Here is a 17,073-nt window from a genome sequence, read left to right on the forward strand (position 1 = left end):
TGTGGTAAGAGAGCGAACCCCTTAGTCTGAAGTGTCAGCCGTCTCCTCGCGCAACCCGAGGCGGGCGAGAGAGTCTCGCCTCGCCCTTTTGGGCAAGTTTGGGCAAGGAGACGGCTGACACTTCACACTTCGAATCCCTGAGTCCCTCTGTTCTCCATTATAATTTCCGAATTCTATTTTTTAGATCGCGAAGGTTCTTTTTATCTGTTGTTACCATGACCGTGCGATTCACTTTCTCACCCATTAACCAAATAAGGTGTGGCCTTTGAAATACCCACGCAGTATGACGCGTTTCAAATAATTTTCAACAAAATAGGGCCAAATACGGGGAATTCGCTCACTTACCTTATATTCTCTTGATTTATATTATTATCAAGATATCACATGATTTATCTCGTGCAATCTGGGATAAATAGACCAATTCGCTGACTCGATGTTGTACCCAATTCAAATCTCTCCGGCGTAAGGTTCTTTGTGTGTTGTATTTGCATGAGAAAGTAGCATTCACATTGAAATGATATGGAAAGACCTGGAACAAAACGTTCTATTCCCTACATTAAGTTAGCCGAATCGGTGTATCGGCACACGTAAATTTCTCAAAAACTACAATTTGGTAATCCTGTGATTACGCTTGATAGCTCAGAGGGTGGAACAAGTGCACACAACCCCACGGTCATGAGTTCGAGTCCAGTTGAAGACTGCCTATCTTTGTCCCTCCTTCCGCGTGGCGTCAACAATCAAGCGTCACGAAAATTTTGTGTTACTTCTGGTTGCCTCCAAATTTGGTGTGGTAATTGTGAATAAAATAAGCCAATCATCTGCCAAGTTTCATGCTGGAAACTTGAATAGGTCATATACAACGGTCCTCACAAGGCATAAGAAAATGGCCGCCTTATCAAAGGGTGTTATGTGGGTTGTATATGCAAACATAATTGCTTTTTATGGACTGTTCGAAATGAATTCTTACGGCGAAACTCTGCTGAAGAATGGGAAAAATATCGGGGAAACAATTTCAAGCAAATTTAGATCGGCAGCCAGAAAATAACATGGAGAAATTGAGGTTAGTGATGAAGATAAACATTAACATTTTGCGTGCGAGCCATTATTTTGAGGACATTTTTTGAACGTCTTTTGACCATCTTTTCGCGTTCAAAATGAATGAATGAGACTTTTATGTTTGTCGTCCTGGAGAAATGACAGGTGTGGACACGAGTAAAAAAATCCTCCTGGAGTTTCTTGCCCAGGTACTCTGGTTTTTCCCCTCCGCAAATTCAAAACCAACATTTATTTGATTTGCTCTGATGTCAGTTCATTTTGTAGTCTCCCCGATTAGAAGAGATCTTGTGCTCGGCTAAATAACCCTGAGCCAAAAAAAAGTATTGTTATTATTGTTGTTATTATTGTATGCTCATATTAATCATCTCCATCGCCTAATAGATTTTGGCTGGTGATTGGGTAAAAAGGCATTGTGGCCCAACAAAGTACAAAGTGAAACTAGTTGGGTGATCATGCAGTAACCACATTGATAATTAGTCATAGTAAATACAATTGTACATGTACGTCTTTTCCAAAGTAGAGGTGTTTCTTTGGTAATGTCATCTTCACCGTGGCTTAATAAATGAACCTCAAAGTGAATTAACTCTGTTGAGCAGAGGCACACACAGAAGACTGCTTCCCAAGAGGGGGCAAGATCCAGTTGTTAGGGCATTGGGTTTGCATTTGGTTGGCCTAGGTTCAAACCCGTTCGCTGTTTTGGATTTGTTTCCAGATTTGCTGTATTCAACTCCACCACGCTTTGTATTGGTAATAGCTTACTACTTGCCTCCTGCGAGTTGGGGCTCTTACAATATACTGTACATGTACTTGTAGTCACTTCTGGTTAGTTTGAATTGGCTTTTTCAGATTATTACAAGTGGAGTGCCTGTGAACTAGCTTGATAGCTAAGTGCACTTCCACTGTAAATAAACAAACCATTTTTTTCCCAGAGTTGAAGGCAATTGAAGCACTTAAATTGATTTTATGGGCGAATTGTAGCTGCATGGTGATAGAGTTGAATAGGTGGTTTTTAAGTCATGGTGGCATGTTGCTGGGTTTTGTGGGTTGTGAGGGTGTTGACTATAAACATAAGGTTGCAGGTCAACTGTCCTACGTCAAACCATAATCTCGCAGTCAGCTGGATAAAGCTTATGGGTTCATAAAGTATCTGCATGTTATTTTCAAGATAGAGAGGACGAGCTTCTGATATTAAGATTGTAATCTTTTTGGTAAAAGTGGCTCATACATGTAAGTAGTGCACTGACTGCCCAAAAAATCCATTGTGATAATTATGACAATGTTGTTGTTTTTGTTGTTATAGATGGGCCAAGTGGAACAACCATAGAACTGACTCCATCAAACACAACAGTCCTAAGTGGTTCTTCTCTCTCGATAAACTGCACCACAGATGCCAACCCTATTGCCCATGTTTTTCAATTCTACCTTGATGATGTCTATATTGGGAACAGCAGCTCTGGCGTGTACACTGTCACTGTTACTGCAAGTGGAGCGTATATGTGTGTTCCTGTCAACACAGTCGGTAAAGAAGAAAATGCAACTGTTGTCATCACTACAGTTGGTAAGTGCAATCTACGCAGTCACTACATATCGGCCTGGTTGTTCAAAAGCCAATTAACGCTAACCCCAGATAAAACATTAACGAAGGAGTTTATTTCTTTACCTTCGAATGCTGTTCAATGCTGATATTCAGTAAAACTTTACATTGGAAGAAGTCCATGTTGAAAAACAAAGATAAGAAAAAGAAACGTTCACCAAAAAGTTAAGAATATGAAACAAAAGCTTACGCAAATCCTGGATTAAGTTAATAAGCTTTCGAACAACTGTGCCATGGTGTAATAACATACAAATTGTAGACCTTAATTTTTCTTCCTCTTTCTTTTCAGTTATTGTTTGAGTTTTAATGAAACATCACAATTATAGATTTAATTTATATAACCAAATGCGCATGTGTATTCCTTCATTTTTCTGGCCTTGTACTCATAGTTAGTTTTTATCTCCCGGATTCTGTGGTTTCCCTGGTGAAAATCTTTGAAGGATCTTTGAAGATCCTTAAAGACTCCTTAAAGATCTTTTTGAGGATCTTTCTAAGGATCTTTTCTCAAATCCTCAAGGATCCTACCTAGGATCCTTAAAGATCCTTAAAGATCTTAGCCTTTCTTGCCAAGATCCTCAAAGATCCTTGCCAAGATCTTCAAGGATCCTTGAGGATCTTCGAAGATCCTGTCCAAGATCCTTGAAGATCTTCGAAGATCCTGTCCAAGATCCTGTGCAAGATCCTCAAGGATTTTTAAAGATCCTGACCAAGATCTTTGAAGATCATCAAAGATCCTTGAGGATGTTGAAGGAACCAACCAAAGATCCTTGGGGATCTTCAAAAACCATATCCAAGATCCTTAAGGATCTTCAAAGATCTGGTGCAAGATCCTTGAGGATCTTCAAAAACCCTTGCCAAGATCATTTGCAAGATCCTTGAGGATGTTTATGTTTAAATATCATTTAGGACTTTACAGGAACTTAGCCAAGATTATTAATTTTACTGTCCACCTTCTCACCCTGAATTGCACTTATTGGACTGCAGTTTGATGTACAAATTCTTTTATTTAACCTGGAAAAAGGAGCTTTCTTTCTGTAAAAGAGAAACTTCAATACATAAAATGCTTCATTTGTCTGTAAACTATTTATGTTATAATGCTAAGTATGATTGAAGTAAAATAACAACGATGAATCATGGGAAATCAATATCCGACTTTATTTGCTAGCATTCTTTATTGAACTGAATGAAAAACAGCCACACACTACGATTCTCACTTGAGTAAGATGCAAGTGAAGTTTGGTAAGGCTTATCACCCTGGCTTGCTATCCAAAATTGGCACTAACTCCTGGGTCAAAGGGATGGGAAGAATACAATAAAAATCTAACAAACCTTAACAAATGATGCACTGACTATTATTTTTCACAGACTTGATGTGGATCAAGTTGTCTTTGACAACATTGTTGTTTTAACATTGAAACTCTGTGACAACTTTGCTCACAATTCTTATTCAACTGACAATCATAGTAGCTTTTGGAGTTATTTGGTCACATGCATGGTTATCCATTAATTAAAAGTCTAGCTGCATACAAAATTACCTATAATATGACTTGAATGTATATTAATAATCATAGAAACAATAGAGATAAAATATAGATACTCATACAGTTTTTATCAAGTACTCATTAATATCGAAGATATGGCTGGGAATATTTAAAATATTTTCACAAACAGCCATTTTTATTGAGAAAATGTTTCTTAAAAATAAGACAAAAACCTTAAATTGTAGCCTAGAAAAACAGCGAAAGAGAAACATTACGAGTACAAGTACATGTACTACAACAATAACGTTTGATTTTACCTAACACATTTGTATTTATTTCATTTTATCTATCTTTTTATTACTAATTTTTTTCTTCACTCAGTATTTGGTGCTATTGTCGGCTGAGGCTGCTTTTTGAGAACTTTTTCTGAATATTTTGCAGTTACGCATCCTGAAAGAAAAACAAAGCCATAAGGGCAAATTACTCATATTGATTATCATGAATTCCACATGTACTCGCAAGTCATGCCGTGGAAGTGGAAATAAATGTGCGTCACCTAACCTTTAATTTGAAAATTGCTATGAACCTCAGACACGTAGCATTTACAGAGAATCGAAGGGATCCTTTGCCAATCATATAATTTGCAACAACCACTCTTTTGATGTAAACCTTATTACTAGTAAGTAATCTTGTTAAAGGTTCACCTATTTTTTACAGGATTAGAGCAAGTAAGCCGAATTATAATCCTTGCCTGTACAAGTCAAATTATTTTGGGACTTGAAGTTTGAAAATTTCGAATTTCGGCTAACTCAATGTTGTACGCAATTAAATCTTTTCGAAATAAAACGTTTTGTTCCAGTATTACCATATCATTTTAAATGTGAATGCTTCATTGCCATGCAAATTAAACACACAAAGAATCTTAACCCCGAGAGATTTGAATTGGTTGAGTTAGCCGATTTAGTCTATCGTCATTATTAAGAACAATAAGTCAGCAACTCAAATATTATCTGCTTATAATTAGCGCCTACCTTTGTACTTGGATTGCTGTATGCATTTCCTCGTTTTGAATCAGTATTTAAAGGGCAAAACAATCATGAATCATAAGATTTATGCTCGTTGATTCAAACTTAGAATAAAACCGTCGTTGGTGACTGCTGACCAAAAGGGAAATGGCTCACTAGTTTCCAGTCTTATCTCTCGCGTTTTATCCAAGATGGCGGAGGATTACAACCCTCCGATTCATCGGACTGTACTTTAAAGAAAAAGTGAGCAAAAATCATAGCAGACTCATCGAATTAACCCTTAAAGGAATGTGAAAAGATACTGATCGAGCCGATTCGTCACTAGAGTCTCTAGATGTGGCCCTGAATTCTGTATTTTAGCCCTGGTATTTTTTTAAAGGATTACGTGCTGACACGAATTCTTTGATATTTCGAGAGTATGTAGTACAGTATATTGTTTCATATTGCATCTGGCCCGGCCTGCAGTTATTACGAGTTCATCAAACAAGGTAATCTGTTACTGATATTTCCGACAATCAATGGATTACATCAGAATAAACGTTTTCGTTTTAATTGATTCGTGTACAGCGTGATTATTTTTATGTTCAAAGTTTGGTTCCTTAACGATGCTTGAGGGTACATGTACGTAATACCTCATAGGATCTTTAGGGATTTTATACACTTCACTCCTAAAAAGGTCCTTATAAGATCCTTATCCTTGAAGGATCAAGATCACTCTAAAGATCCTTTTTAGATCCTTGAAAGATCCTCATAGGATCTTTCAAGGATCCTAACGGAGATCCTTTCAAGATCACTTTAGGGTTCCTTTTAAGATCCGTGAAGGATCCTCATAGGATCTTTCAAGGATCCTAATAAAGTTCCTTTCAAGATTACTATAAGGATCCTTCTAAGATCCTTGAAGGATCCTCATAGGATCTTTCAAGGATCGTAACAAAGATCCTTTCAAGATCACTTTAAGGATCCTTTTAAGATCCTTGAAGGATCCTCGTAGGATCTTTCAGGATCCTGATAAAGATCTTTTCAAGATACCTCTGAAGATTCTTTTAGGATCCTTAAAGGATCCTCATACAATCCTTGAGGATCTTTCGAGGATCCCTTTAAGGTTTCTTTCAAGATTACTATAAGGATCCTTCAAAGATCCTCAAAAGATCCTAGTATGATCTTTAAGGATCCTGTCAAAGATTTTATTAAGATCCTTTCAAGGATCCTTTTAAGATCCTTGTAAGATCCTCAGTCACTCTTTGAGGATCTTCAAGGATCCTTTTGAGGATCTTTCCAAGATTTTGTGTGTGGATCTTGGTAAGATCTTTGCAAGATCCTGATAATTTCCTCAAGGATCTTGATGAAGTATCCCAAGAGTCCTCAATGTTAGAAAATCTTTGAAGATCCTTTAAAGATCCTTCAAGGATCCTGTGAAGATCTTCATCTTTAAAGATCTTTGTCAGGTCTTTGAAGATCTTTGAAGATCTTTAAAGATCCTTTAAGGATTTTCACCAGGGTTTCCTCCTCATGCAAAATCAATGTTTGCTTAAATTTGACTTAGCTTTCACTTTTCCCAATTGGTAGAACACTTGTATTCCACTATATGTAGTTCAGACATTAATACCGGGATTAATTTTTCATCACTGTCCTCTTGTGTAAAGATGCGCCCTCAGTGAAAGTCCATCCAACCTCTTCAGAAGTTGTGGAGGGACACAACATCACGTTAAGCTGCATGGCATCTGGTAGACCTGAACCTGTGTTATCATGGACCAAAGTTGGTGAATCTGGTCAGTTGTTGTCAGAAAATCCCTTCTTGATCCTCTCCAACGTGCGTAGACCTGGAACTCTTGACAACATGATACAGTATCAATGCACAGCAGAGAATGGGGTAGAGAATCCGGCATTCGCCATTGCTAATATAACTGTCCACTGTAAGTACAATGGTTTTGTTAATGGTTACTGTTACATTTGCACTAAGGTCTACTTCAGAAGTTTTCACCACTTCTGCAATGAAACTATGTCGTTACGTTTTTGTAATAACAGGAGAGTGTCTACTAACATAAGGTCACTGGTTCCAACCGTAACCTCAGCTGGATAAAACTGGTGCATTCATATCTGCACAGTATTCTCAAGATCTAGAGAAAAAGAGATTCTGATATTTAGATTCTAATCTTTTTTTGGTTGAAGTGGCTCATAAGTAGCTCACTGACTGCAAAAAAATGTGCTTTGTGAAAATGACGAGAATGTTGTTGTTACAGATGGGCCAAGTGGAACAACCATAGAATTGACTCCATCAAACACAACAGTCCTACGTGGTTCTTCTCTCTCGATAAACTGCACCACAGATGCCAACCCTATGGCCCATGTGTTTGAATTCTACCTTGATGATGTCTATATTGGGAACAGCAGCTCAGGCATGTACAATGTCACTGTTAGTGCAGATGGAGCGTATACGTGTGTTCCTGTCAACACAGTTGGTAAAGAGGAAAATGCAACTGTTGTCATCAGTACAGTTGGTAAGTGGAATCCATGCAGTCACTACATATACATGTAGTGTAATAACAGAAACCTTAATTTTTCTTTCCCCTTTTTTTTTTTTTTTTTTTTCAATATTGATCAAGTTTCAAAGAAACGTCACAAGAGATTTAATTTATGTAACCAACATTTTGTTTATCTCCTGGGTACTGCACATTTTCCTCCTTTGACACTTTAATCAACATTCGCTTAACTTTGACTTACAAAGCTTTTAGTTTTCCTGATTGGTAGTAGATCAGTCGTCTTTACTGTACACTGTATGTACATGTAGTTCAGACATTAGGGACGGTGGCTACTATTGTTATTGCGCATACGTTCTGCGCATCTCGAGATTCTCGGATTTCCTATGGGTGGTGCTTATTAATACAGGGATATTTTTGCGCGGTTTAAAATTATGCGGAGAAAGCAGAACGTAGCAAGTGATCTTGGCATCCAAAAAGAAAATTGGGGGTAACCACGCCTTCTTCATAGATAAATAAGCTTCAATTTGAAAAAGAACGTCATACGTTGTTTGTATTTTACAGTGGTTTTAAAACAAGCCGGCGACCGCCAGAATTCCGCCGGTTACTTGACTGTAAGTCGCCGGCTAGTCTGGTCATAACAATCAGCTCGTGACAAACAATCTTGGCTTTGCTTCTTATCCATTAATCTTTGAGACGGCAGAGTAAATTCACACTCAATTTTGCAGTAATAATGCATATGCAATAGGATGTAAGGTTTGTTCAAAAGGAAGCTCAAATCGCCGGCAGTATCATGTGCCGTTCGCATTGACATGTTTTCGCTATCTTGAATTGTAAGTGGCCGCGCCAATCTCGTTTGGGCATTCGGTGACTTCGATCGTTTCTTCCTTTTCTTTCGGTTGCTACCATCACTACCACCTGACAGCATGGCAGAGAAACGAAAACATCAAACCGTAAACACACTTTTTTTGTTTGGGTTCAAAACATCACGATCCTCAGTAAGGTGAAGAAACTCGTCCAATACACACATTAAGTAGTTATTTAACAAGTTGTCGGACTTTGTTATTGTTCATTCGACCATATGATTACTACGTTGTTTATTATACTAAAATAAACTACGGCCGACTGATCTGGAAGTTAAGGGACATCAAGGAGTCGTGCCTATTGAAATAAAAGTCGTTGCAAAGTGCAAATTTTGCTGTCTGTACGTAAATAAGTCATAACAAAACAACAATTAATGGATGTTTAGATTACGGTCTACGCGTGGTGCAGAAGCGATTCATACTGAGTTTTACTAATGTGCGAGCCAGCGAGCCGTGCGAGTCATGCGAGCCGTGGCTGCGAGCCATGCGCGACATGACTGCGAGTCAGCATGCGAGTCACACAGTTATTGAAAATTAACCGTTTTAAAATGGGTGCTTAGACTTAATAACTGTTTATCAGCGCTATTTGAAATGTGTTCTTAGACTTAAATGCGATATTCGCATGGCTCGCTGGCTCGCACATTAGGCAGACCCATTCACACTGCTCTGCATTATTAAAGCAAGATTAAAGTTATGATTCAAACTAGCACGAGTGTTGAAATATAAAATTATTCTGGTAATTAATAGCGGCAATTTAAATTGAGCAATGAGCAACTTTTTTTTTCATTCGGCCGCCGAGTATTTGCACATGTGGAAGTGAAGCGAAATCTCAACCCGCTTTCGAAACGTGACTGTGTCGTTTCACTTATTTGTGCCTCTCAAAATGGAGATTTTGAAGGAAACTGTCATTGTCTGAAATCAATGCCAGAACGCTGAAAATGGCATTTCCGAGCTTCTAGATTTCAACATTTTCTGGGGGAGCATGCCCTTAGACCCCCCCTAACTTCAGGGGCCTTGCTGCCCGCATACTTTTCCAGAGTCGGCCGCCTACTTCAAAACGCTTTGAAACCCGTGAATTTTAAAAACGCTTTTTTCAAATATTGTTGATTAATTAATTCTTCGAAAAGTGCATGGTTTCCCCCAATTTTCTTTTGGGATTTCAATAACACTTGTTAAGAGCTGCTTTTCCTGCATATTCAGTAAACTGCGCAGGAATACCTCTTAATTAGTAGGCAGCGTCATTAACAAAGAGATTAATTTTGCATTACGTTGCCTTCTCGTGTAAAGATGCGCCCTCAGTGAATGTCCATCCAACATCTTCAGTCGTTGTGGAGGGACACAACATCACGTTGAACTGCGTGGCATCTGGTAGACCTGAACCTGTGTTATCATGGACCAAAGTCGGTGAATCTAGCCAGGTGTTGTCAGAAAATTCCTCCTTGATTCTTTCAAACGTGCGTAGACCTGGAACTCTTGACAACATGATACAGTATCAATGCACAGCGGAGAATGGGGTAGAGAATCCGGCATTCGCCATTGCTAATATAACCATCCACTGTAAGTACAGCGGCTTTGTTAACGGTTTTTTAACATTTGCACTAACGTCTACCTCGGAAGTTTTCACGATTTCCGATATCACTTCTGCAATGAACTAAGTATTAACGTTTTCGTAATAAAAGGAGTGTCCACTAACATAAGGTCACTGGGTCCAACCGTAACCTCAGTTGGATGAAACTGGTGCATTCATATCTGCACGTTATTCTCGAGAGCTAGAAAAAGAGATTCAGATATTTAGATTGTATCTCTTTTTGGTTAAAGTGGCTCATAACCATTCTCATAACTAGCTCACTGATTGCAAAAATATGGCTTGTGAAAATGACGACAATGTTGTTGTTACAGACGGGCCAAGTGGAACAGCCATAGAATTGACTCCATCAAACACAACAGTCCTACGTGGTTCTTCTCTCGCGATAAACTGTACCACAGATGCAAACCCTGTGGCCCATGTATTTCAATTCTACCTTGATGATGTCTATATTGGGAACAGCAGCTCAGGCGTGTACAATGTCACTGTAACTGCAGATGGAGCATATACGTGTGTTCCTGTGAACACAGTCGGTAAAGAACAAAATGCAACTGTTGTCATCAGTACAGTTGGTAAGTGCAGTCCACGCAGTCACCACATATTAGCCCGGTTTTTCAAATGCCAATTAACGCTAACCTCAGACAAGAAATTAACGAAGGGGTTTATTTCTTTACTCCCAAATGTTGTTCAGTGCTGATATTCAGCAAAACTTTACATTAATTTGAAGAAGTCAAAAGTTGAAAAGCAAAAATAAGAAAAAGAAAATTTCACCAGAAAATTAAAAGCATGAAACAAAGTTTACGCTAATCCTGCATTAAGTTAATCGTGCTTTCGAACAACTGGGCCTTGGTGCAATTAATTGTACAATGTAGACTTTAAATTTTCTTCCTACATGTATTTTTTCTCAGTGATTGTTCAAGTTTCAATGAAACGTCACAATTATAGATTTAATTTATATAACCAAATGCACATATGTATTGCTTCATTTTGCTGGTCTTGTAATATCCCCGGTACTGTGGTTCTTCTTCCTCCTGAAAAATCAACGTTCGCTTAAATTTAACTTAATTTTCAGTTTTCCCAAGTGGTAGAACACGTGTCCTTCACCATAATCATGTAGTTGAGACATTAAAATAAAGGGATTAATTTTGCATCACTATGTCCTCTTGTGTAAAGATGCGCCCTCATTGAAAGTCAGCCCAACCTCTTCAGTCGTTCTGGAGGGGGACAACATCACGTTGAACTGCGTGGCATCTGGTAGACCTGAACCTGTCTTATCATGGACCAAAGTTGGTGAATCTGGTCTGGTGTTGTCAGAAAATTCCTCCTTGATTCTTTCAAACGTGCGTAGACCTGGAACTCTTGACAACATGATACAGTATCAATGCACAGCGGAGAATGGGGTAGAGAATCCGGCATTCGCCATTGCTAATATAAGCGTCCACTGTAAGTACAATGGGTTTTTGTTACATTTGCACTAACGTCTTCCTCGAAAGTTTTACCACTTCCGATATCCGTTTAGCAATAAAATTGTGTTGTTAAGTTTTGTAATAGAGCGGTTTTCAATTGAGTGTTGAAAGTAATTAGCGAATTGCTTTGGTTTTGCATTTACTTTACTCAGTGTGCACGCGCGAGCCACAATTGGTTTTGGTTTCACTTCTGATTGGTTGAAAAAGTGGCGCGAAAACTTTGAACCAATCACTGAGCGAAGTAGATGCAAAACCAAAGTAATTAGCTAATTACTTTCGACACTCAATTGAAAACCTCTCTAAAAGGAGTGTCTACTAAATTAAGCTCGCTAGATGCAACCGTAACCTCAGCTGGATAAAACCGGTGCATACATATCTGAACGTTATTCCCGAGATCTGCAGAAAAAAGAGATTCTGATATTTAGTTTGTACTTTTTTCTGGTGAAGGTGGCTCATAAGTACTTGTAGTTGACTGACTGGGACAATGTGTTTTGTGAAAATGACGATATTGTTGTTGTTGTTGGTGTTACAGATGGGCCAAGTGGAACAGCCATAGAACTGACTCCATCAAACACAACAGTCCTGCGTGGTTCTTCTCTCTCGATAAACTGCAGCACAGATTCCAACCCTATGGCCCATGTTTTTCAATTCTACCTCGATGATATCTATCTTGGAAACAGCACCTCAGGCGTGTACAATGTCACTGTTACTGCAGATGGAGCGTATACGTGTGTTCCTGTTAACACAGTTGGCAAAGAACAAAATGCAACTGTTGTCATCCGTACAGTTGGTAAGTGGAATCGACATAGTCACTACATATGGTGTAAAAATGGACCTTAAGTTTCCTTTTTTCTTTTTTCAATTATTGTTACGTTCAATGAAGCACAATAGATTTAATTTACTTAATCAAGTGTGCAGGTGTATTGGTTCATTTTTTCGGGACTGGTAATCAGAGTTATCTCCCGGGTACTTAAATTTGACTTGACTTGCAGTTTACCCAATTCGTAGAAAACTCGTTCTCCCCTATATGTAGTTGGGACATTAATAAAAAGATTAATATTGCATTACTTTCCCCTCTTGTGTAAAGATGCGCCCTCAGTGAAAGTCCATCCAACCTCTTCAGTAGTTGTGGAGGGACACAACATCACGTTAAGCTGCATGGCATCTGGTAGACCTGAACCTGTGTTATCATGGACCAAAGTTGGTGAATCCGGTCAGGTGGTGTCAGAAAATCCCTCCTTGATTCTTTCCAACGTGCGTAGACCTGGAACTCTTGACAACATGATACAGTATCAATGCACAGCAGAGAATGGGGTAGAGAATCCGGCATTCGCCATTGCTAACATAACCGTCCACTGTAAGTACAACGGTCTTGTTGACGGTTTTTGTTACATTTGCACCAATGTCTACCTCGAAAATTCTAACACTTCCGATATCACTTCTGCGATGCAACTATGTTGTTACGTTTTCGTAATAAAGAATATATATTGGCTTGAACATCTGAACACTCTGACTGGTAAGGGCCGATTAAATCTGAAGTGATTTTATTTTCTCTACTAAAAACTCCTACCCCAAAATTTCATGAGAAGAACCTCACATAGAGTAACGACAGCCATATCATCATCGATAAGTGCTTTGCCAACAGTGCTCGGCATGTCTCAAGTTTCCTGTTCAGCGTTCTGTGAAGAAAATAGCTGAAGTGAAATTACTATATTCGGAATGAGATCAACATTTCAAGGAATCAGAAATTTTGACTGGGACCAGTCAAAATCATGGTAAAGAAGTGGAGAATAAATATAAGATGATTGTGAAACTCGACATGTGACTTCATTTATTGTTTTTCCAAGCATTCGCTGTTTTACCCCTGTTAATGCACAAATGACACCCTTTTCCAAAAGACAGCCGATGAAAAGTTTCGATTAATTAATTCAAAAGTCCGTTGTGAACCAAAGACAAACGATTGTGCATGGTCACTGTCAGGTTAACATGAAGTGGGACAGTACTGTTCTGGCTGTGAAGCGTTAATGACTTATTTTCCCGCTTTATTGTTTCTATGTGGTAGAGAAGATATGAAATTTCATTTCCTCTGTGACATATTCACGTGTCACGGATATAACAATATGCATGTAAAAATTTCGGCCTCATCATTCGCTAGGATCACGTCAATTAATCGCAAAAGTGCAGAAAGTTGAAATTGAGTGCAAACAGTTGGAATCAAATTGATTGACGGGAAAGTCGTGAAAGCGACTGAAATACTTCTTGGACCTCAAAGTGAATTAACTCTATCTGTTGAATACTGGCGCACAGAGTCGACTGCCTCCAGAGTTAAAGAAAATAGAAACACTTTTGATTTTACTGTCAAATTGTAGTTGAATTGTGATAGGGTCTTGTGGGAAGAACTGTTATGTGTGATGAAACACTTTTTTCAGATGAGCCTACAGTATCACTCCAGGAGTGTCCAAGTCACATAATTGAAGGAAACGACGCCGTGCTGTTCTGTAATGCGACTGGTAATCCTCCTCCGAATGTCGCATGGGTGGAACTACAAACGGGAGCTATACTCAACAGTAGTGAAAGCCTTATGCTTAAAACCATTGATCGCAATCAAGCTGGAGGCTATCAGTGTCATGGTTTCAACGGAATTGGCAGGAATTCCACTAAGACGTGCTATCTGGATGTCTTCTGTAAGTTGCAGTGACGACTAGAGGGAGTTATTCCTTAATCCATTGCCCTAAGGACTGAACGGAATCAGCAAAAATTGACCAAACTCGTTCAAGTTTCCCAGAATTGCACAGTTATATGAAGAATAACACCTTTCTCTTCAGTCGGCCAGTCATGTATTCACATGTAGAAATCATTTTCGGGCATATTTACATTATTATCCTTTCTTGAAAATCTTGGCTAAATGCACACAATTAGCCCATGCAGTCTAAAAAACAAGAGATCTGAGATGAAACAAGAAGTCCTCGTTCGCTAATACCTGTCAATCTCTTTTTACAAAAGAAAGGGATTACTGGTGTCAAGTTTCAAAAGGCGGATAAGTCTAAGATGAGGAGGTAATCGCAAGGTTACAAGTCACATCGTCGTCCGCCGTAGAGGATACCTGTCACCTGCTGCTTATCTCTTTTGTGTAAGGGTCTAATAATAGAAGGGCATTGGTAAACTGTCCTACGTGCAACCGTAACCTCAGCTGGATAAAAGTGGTGCATTCATATTCACAAGTTTATCTCGAGATTTAGAGAAAAAGAAATTTTGATCTTTAGAGTGTAACTTTGTTTTGGTTAAAGTGGCTCTTAAGTAGCTCACTGACCACAGAAAATGCTTTGTGAAAAGGAAGACAAAGTTATTTGTTATTATTACAGATAGGGCAAGTGGAACAACCATAGAATTGACTCCATCAAACACAACAGTCCTACGTGGTTCTTCTCTCTCGTTAAACTGCAGCACTCATGCCAACCCTATGGCCCATGTGTTTAAATTCTACCTTGATGATGTCTATATTGGGAACAGCAGCTCAGGCGTGTACAATGTCACTGTTACTGCAGATGGAGCGTATACGTGTGTTCCTGTCAACACAGTCGGTAAAGAAGAAAATGCAACTGTGGTCATCAGTACAGTTGGTAAGTGGAATCCACCCAGTCACTCCATATGGTGTAATAATATAGATTTTAATTTCTTTCTTTTTATTCAATTATTGTTCAAGTTTAAATAAAGCACAGTAGATTTAATTTATAGTACCAAGTGTTCACTTGTATTAGTTCATTTTGCTGGCCTCGTATTCATAGTTTTTCTTGCGGGTATTCCGGTATTTTTTCTCCTGGTCCAAAATCAATATTACTTTGACTTTGACTTAGCCTGCAGTTTTTCCAATTGGTAGAAGACTCTCCATCCCACATGTAGTTGAGACATTAATCGAGGAATTAAATTAGCGTTACTTTCTCCTCTTGTGTAAAGATGCACCCTCAGTGAAAGTCAGCCCAACCTCTTCAGTCGTTCTGGAGGGGGACAACATCACGTTGAACTGCGTGGCATCTGGTAGACCTGAACCTGTCTTATCATGGACCAAAGTTGGTGAATCTGGTCTGGTGTTGTCAGAAAACTCCTCCTTGATCCTTTCAAACGTGCGTAGACCTGGAACTCTTGACAACATGATACAGTATCAATGCACAGCGGAGAATGGGGTAGAGAATCCGGCATTCGCCATTGCTAATATAACCGTCCATTGTAAGTACAACGGCTTTGTTAACGGTTTTTGTTACATTTGCACTAACGTTTACCTCGAAAGTTTTAACACTTCCGATATCACTTCTGCAATGAAATTGTGTTGTTACGTTTCAAAAAAAAAAGGAGTGTCTATTGACTTAAGGTCGCTAGGTCCAACCGTAATCTCAGCTGGATAAAACTGGTGCATACATATCTGCACGTTATTATCAAGATCTAGAGAAAAAGCGATTCTGATATTTAGATTCTAATCCGCGTTTTTGGTTAAAGTGGCTCATAACAAGCGGCTCACCGCGCACCGGTGGCTCAGTTGGTTGAGCATCGGGCTGCCATGTGGGAGGTACGTGTAGTGAGTTCGACTCCGGCCTGACCAACACTTAGGGTCTTAAAATAAATGAGGACTATAAACCGGAGGCCCCGTCTCACAACCCTTCAATGTTCACAACGCAGTGGGATGTAAAAGAACCCACACACTATTCGTAAAGAGTAGGGTATACAGCTCCCGGTGTTGTGGTCAGGCCTCATTTCACTCATTCATGTGCTTCGGTGAGATCGCTAATGGACTGATAGCGGCTGCCAGCTATATATGCGGATGTCCGATCTCACCCATAGATCCCTTTCTTGTAAAGTGCATTTGAATATGTTAATTGAAAATGCGCTATATAAATTCATTACCATTACCATAACAAGCTCACTGACTGGCAAACTATGCTTTGTGAAAATGATGACTATGTTGTTGTTCTTTTTCTTGTTGTACAGATGGGCCAAGTGGAACAACCGTAGAACTGACCCCATCAAACACAACAGTCCTACGTGGTTCTGCTCTCTCGTTAAACTGCACTACAGACGCCAACCCTATGGCCCATGTTTTTCAATTCTACCTCGATGATATCTATATTGGAAACAGCACCTCAGGGGTGTACAATGTAACTGTTACTGCAGATGGAGCATATATGTGTGTTCCTGTCAACACAGTTGGCAAAGAGCAAAATGCAACTGTTGTCATCCGTACAGTTGGTAAGAGGAATCGACATAGTCACTACATAATTATGGTATAAAAATGGACCTTAAGTTTCCTTTTTTCTTTTTTCAATTATTGTTAAGTTTCAATGTAGCACGATAGTTTTATTTTATTTAATCAAGTGTGCACGTGTATTGGTTCATTTTTCTGTTCTCGTACTCACATTTTATTTACTGGGTACTCCGGTTTTTCCTACTCATCGAAAATCAACGTTAGCTTAAATTTGACTTGCTTGCAGTTTTCCCAATTGATGGAACACTCGTTCTCCCCTTTATGTAGTTGAG

General features: G+C 39.0%; 1 protein-coding gene across 2 annotated transcripts in view; it reads left to right on the top strand.

Annotated features, from left to right (window-relative positions):
- Nucleotides 1-6,846: 6,846 nt before the first annotated feature.
- LOC138029713 (hemicentin-1-like) overlaps nt 6,847-17,073 on the top strand; it is a 35,818-nt gene continuing 25,591 nt past the window's right edge. The window contains exons 1-9 of one of the 2 annotated variants that reach the window (XM_068877466.1): nt 6,847-7,069; nt 7,397-7,654; nt 9,784-10,053; nt 10,396-10,653; nt 11,255-11,524; nt 13,977-14,231; nt 14,910-15,167; nt 15,502-15,771; nt 16,528-16,785. In XM_068877466.1, the coding sequence (XP_068733567.1) occupies nt 6,871-7,069; nt 7,397-7,654; nt 9,784-10,053; nt 10,396-10,653; nt 11,255-11,524; nt 13,977-14,231; nt 14,910-15,167; nt 15,502-15,771; nt 16,528-16,785 (2,296 nt within the window). In that variant the 5' untranslated portion in view covers nt 6,847-6,870. The remainder of the gene's footprint in view (nt 7,070-7,396; nt 7,655-9,783; nt 10,054-10,395; nt 10,654-11,254; nt 11,525-13,976; nt 14,232-14,909; nt 15,168-15,501; nt 15,772-16,527; nt 16,786-17,073) is intronic. The other variant, XM_068877468.1, reaches the window with a different exon arrangement.

This window comes from Montipora capricornis, chromosome 13 (genome assembly GCF_036669925.1).
Source record: "Montipora capricornis isolate CH-2021 chromosome 13, ASM3666992v2, whole genome shotgun sequence".
NCBI classification, from domain to species: domain Eukaryota; kingdom Metazoa; phylum Cnidaria; class Anthozoa; order Scleractinia; family Acroporidae; genus Montipora; species Montipora capricornis.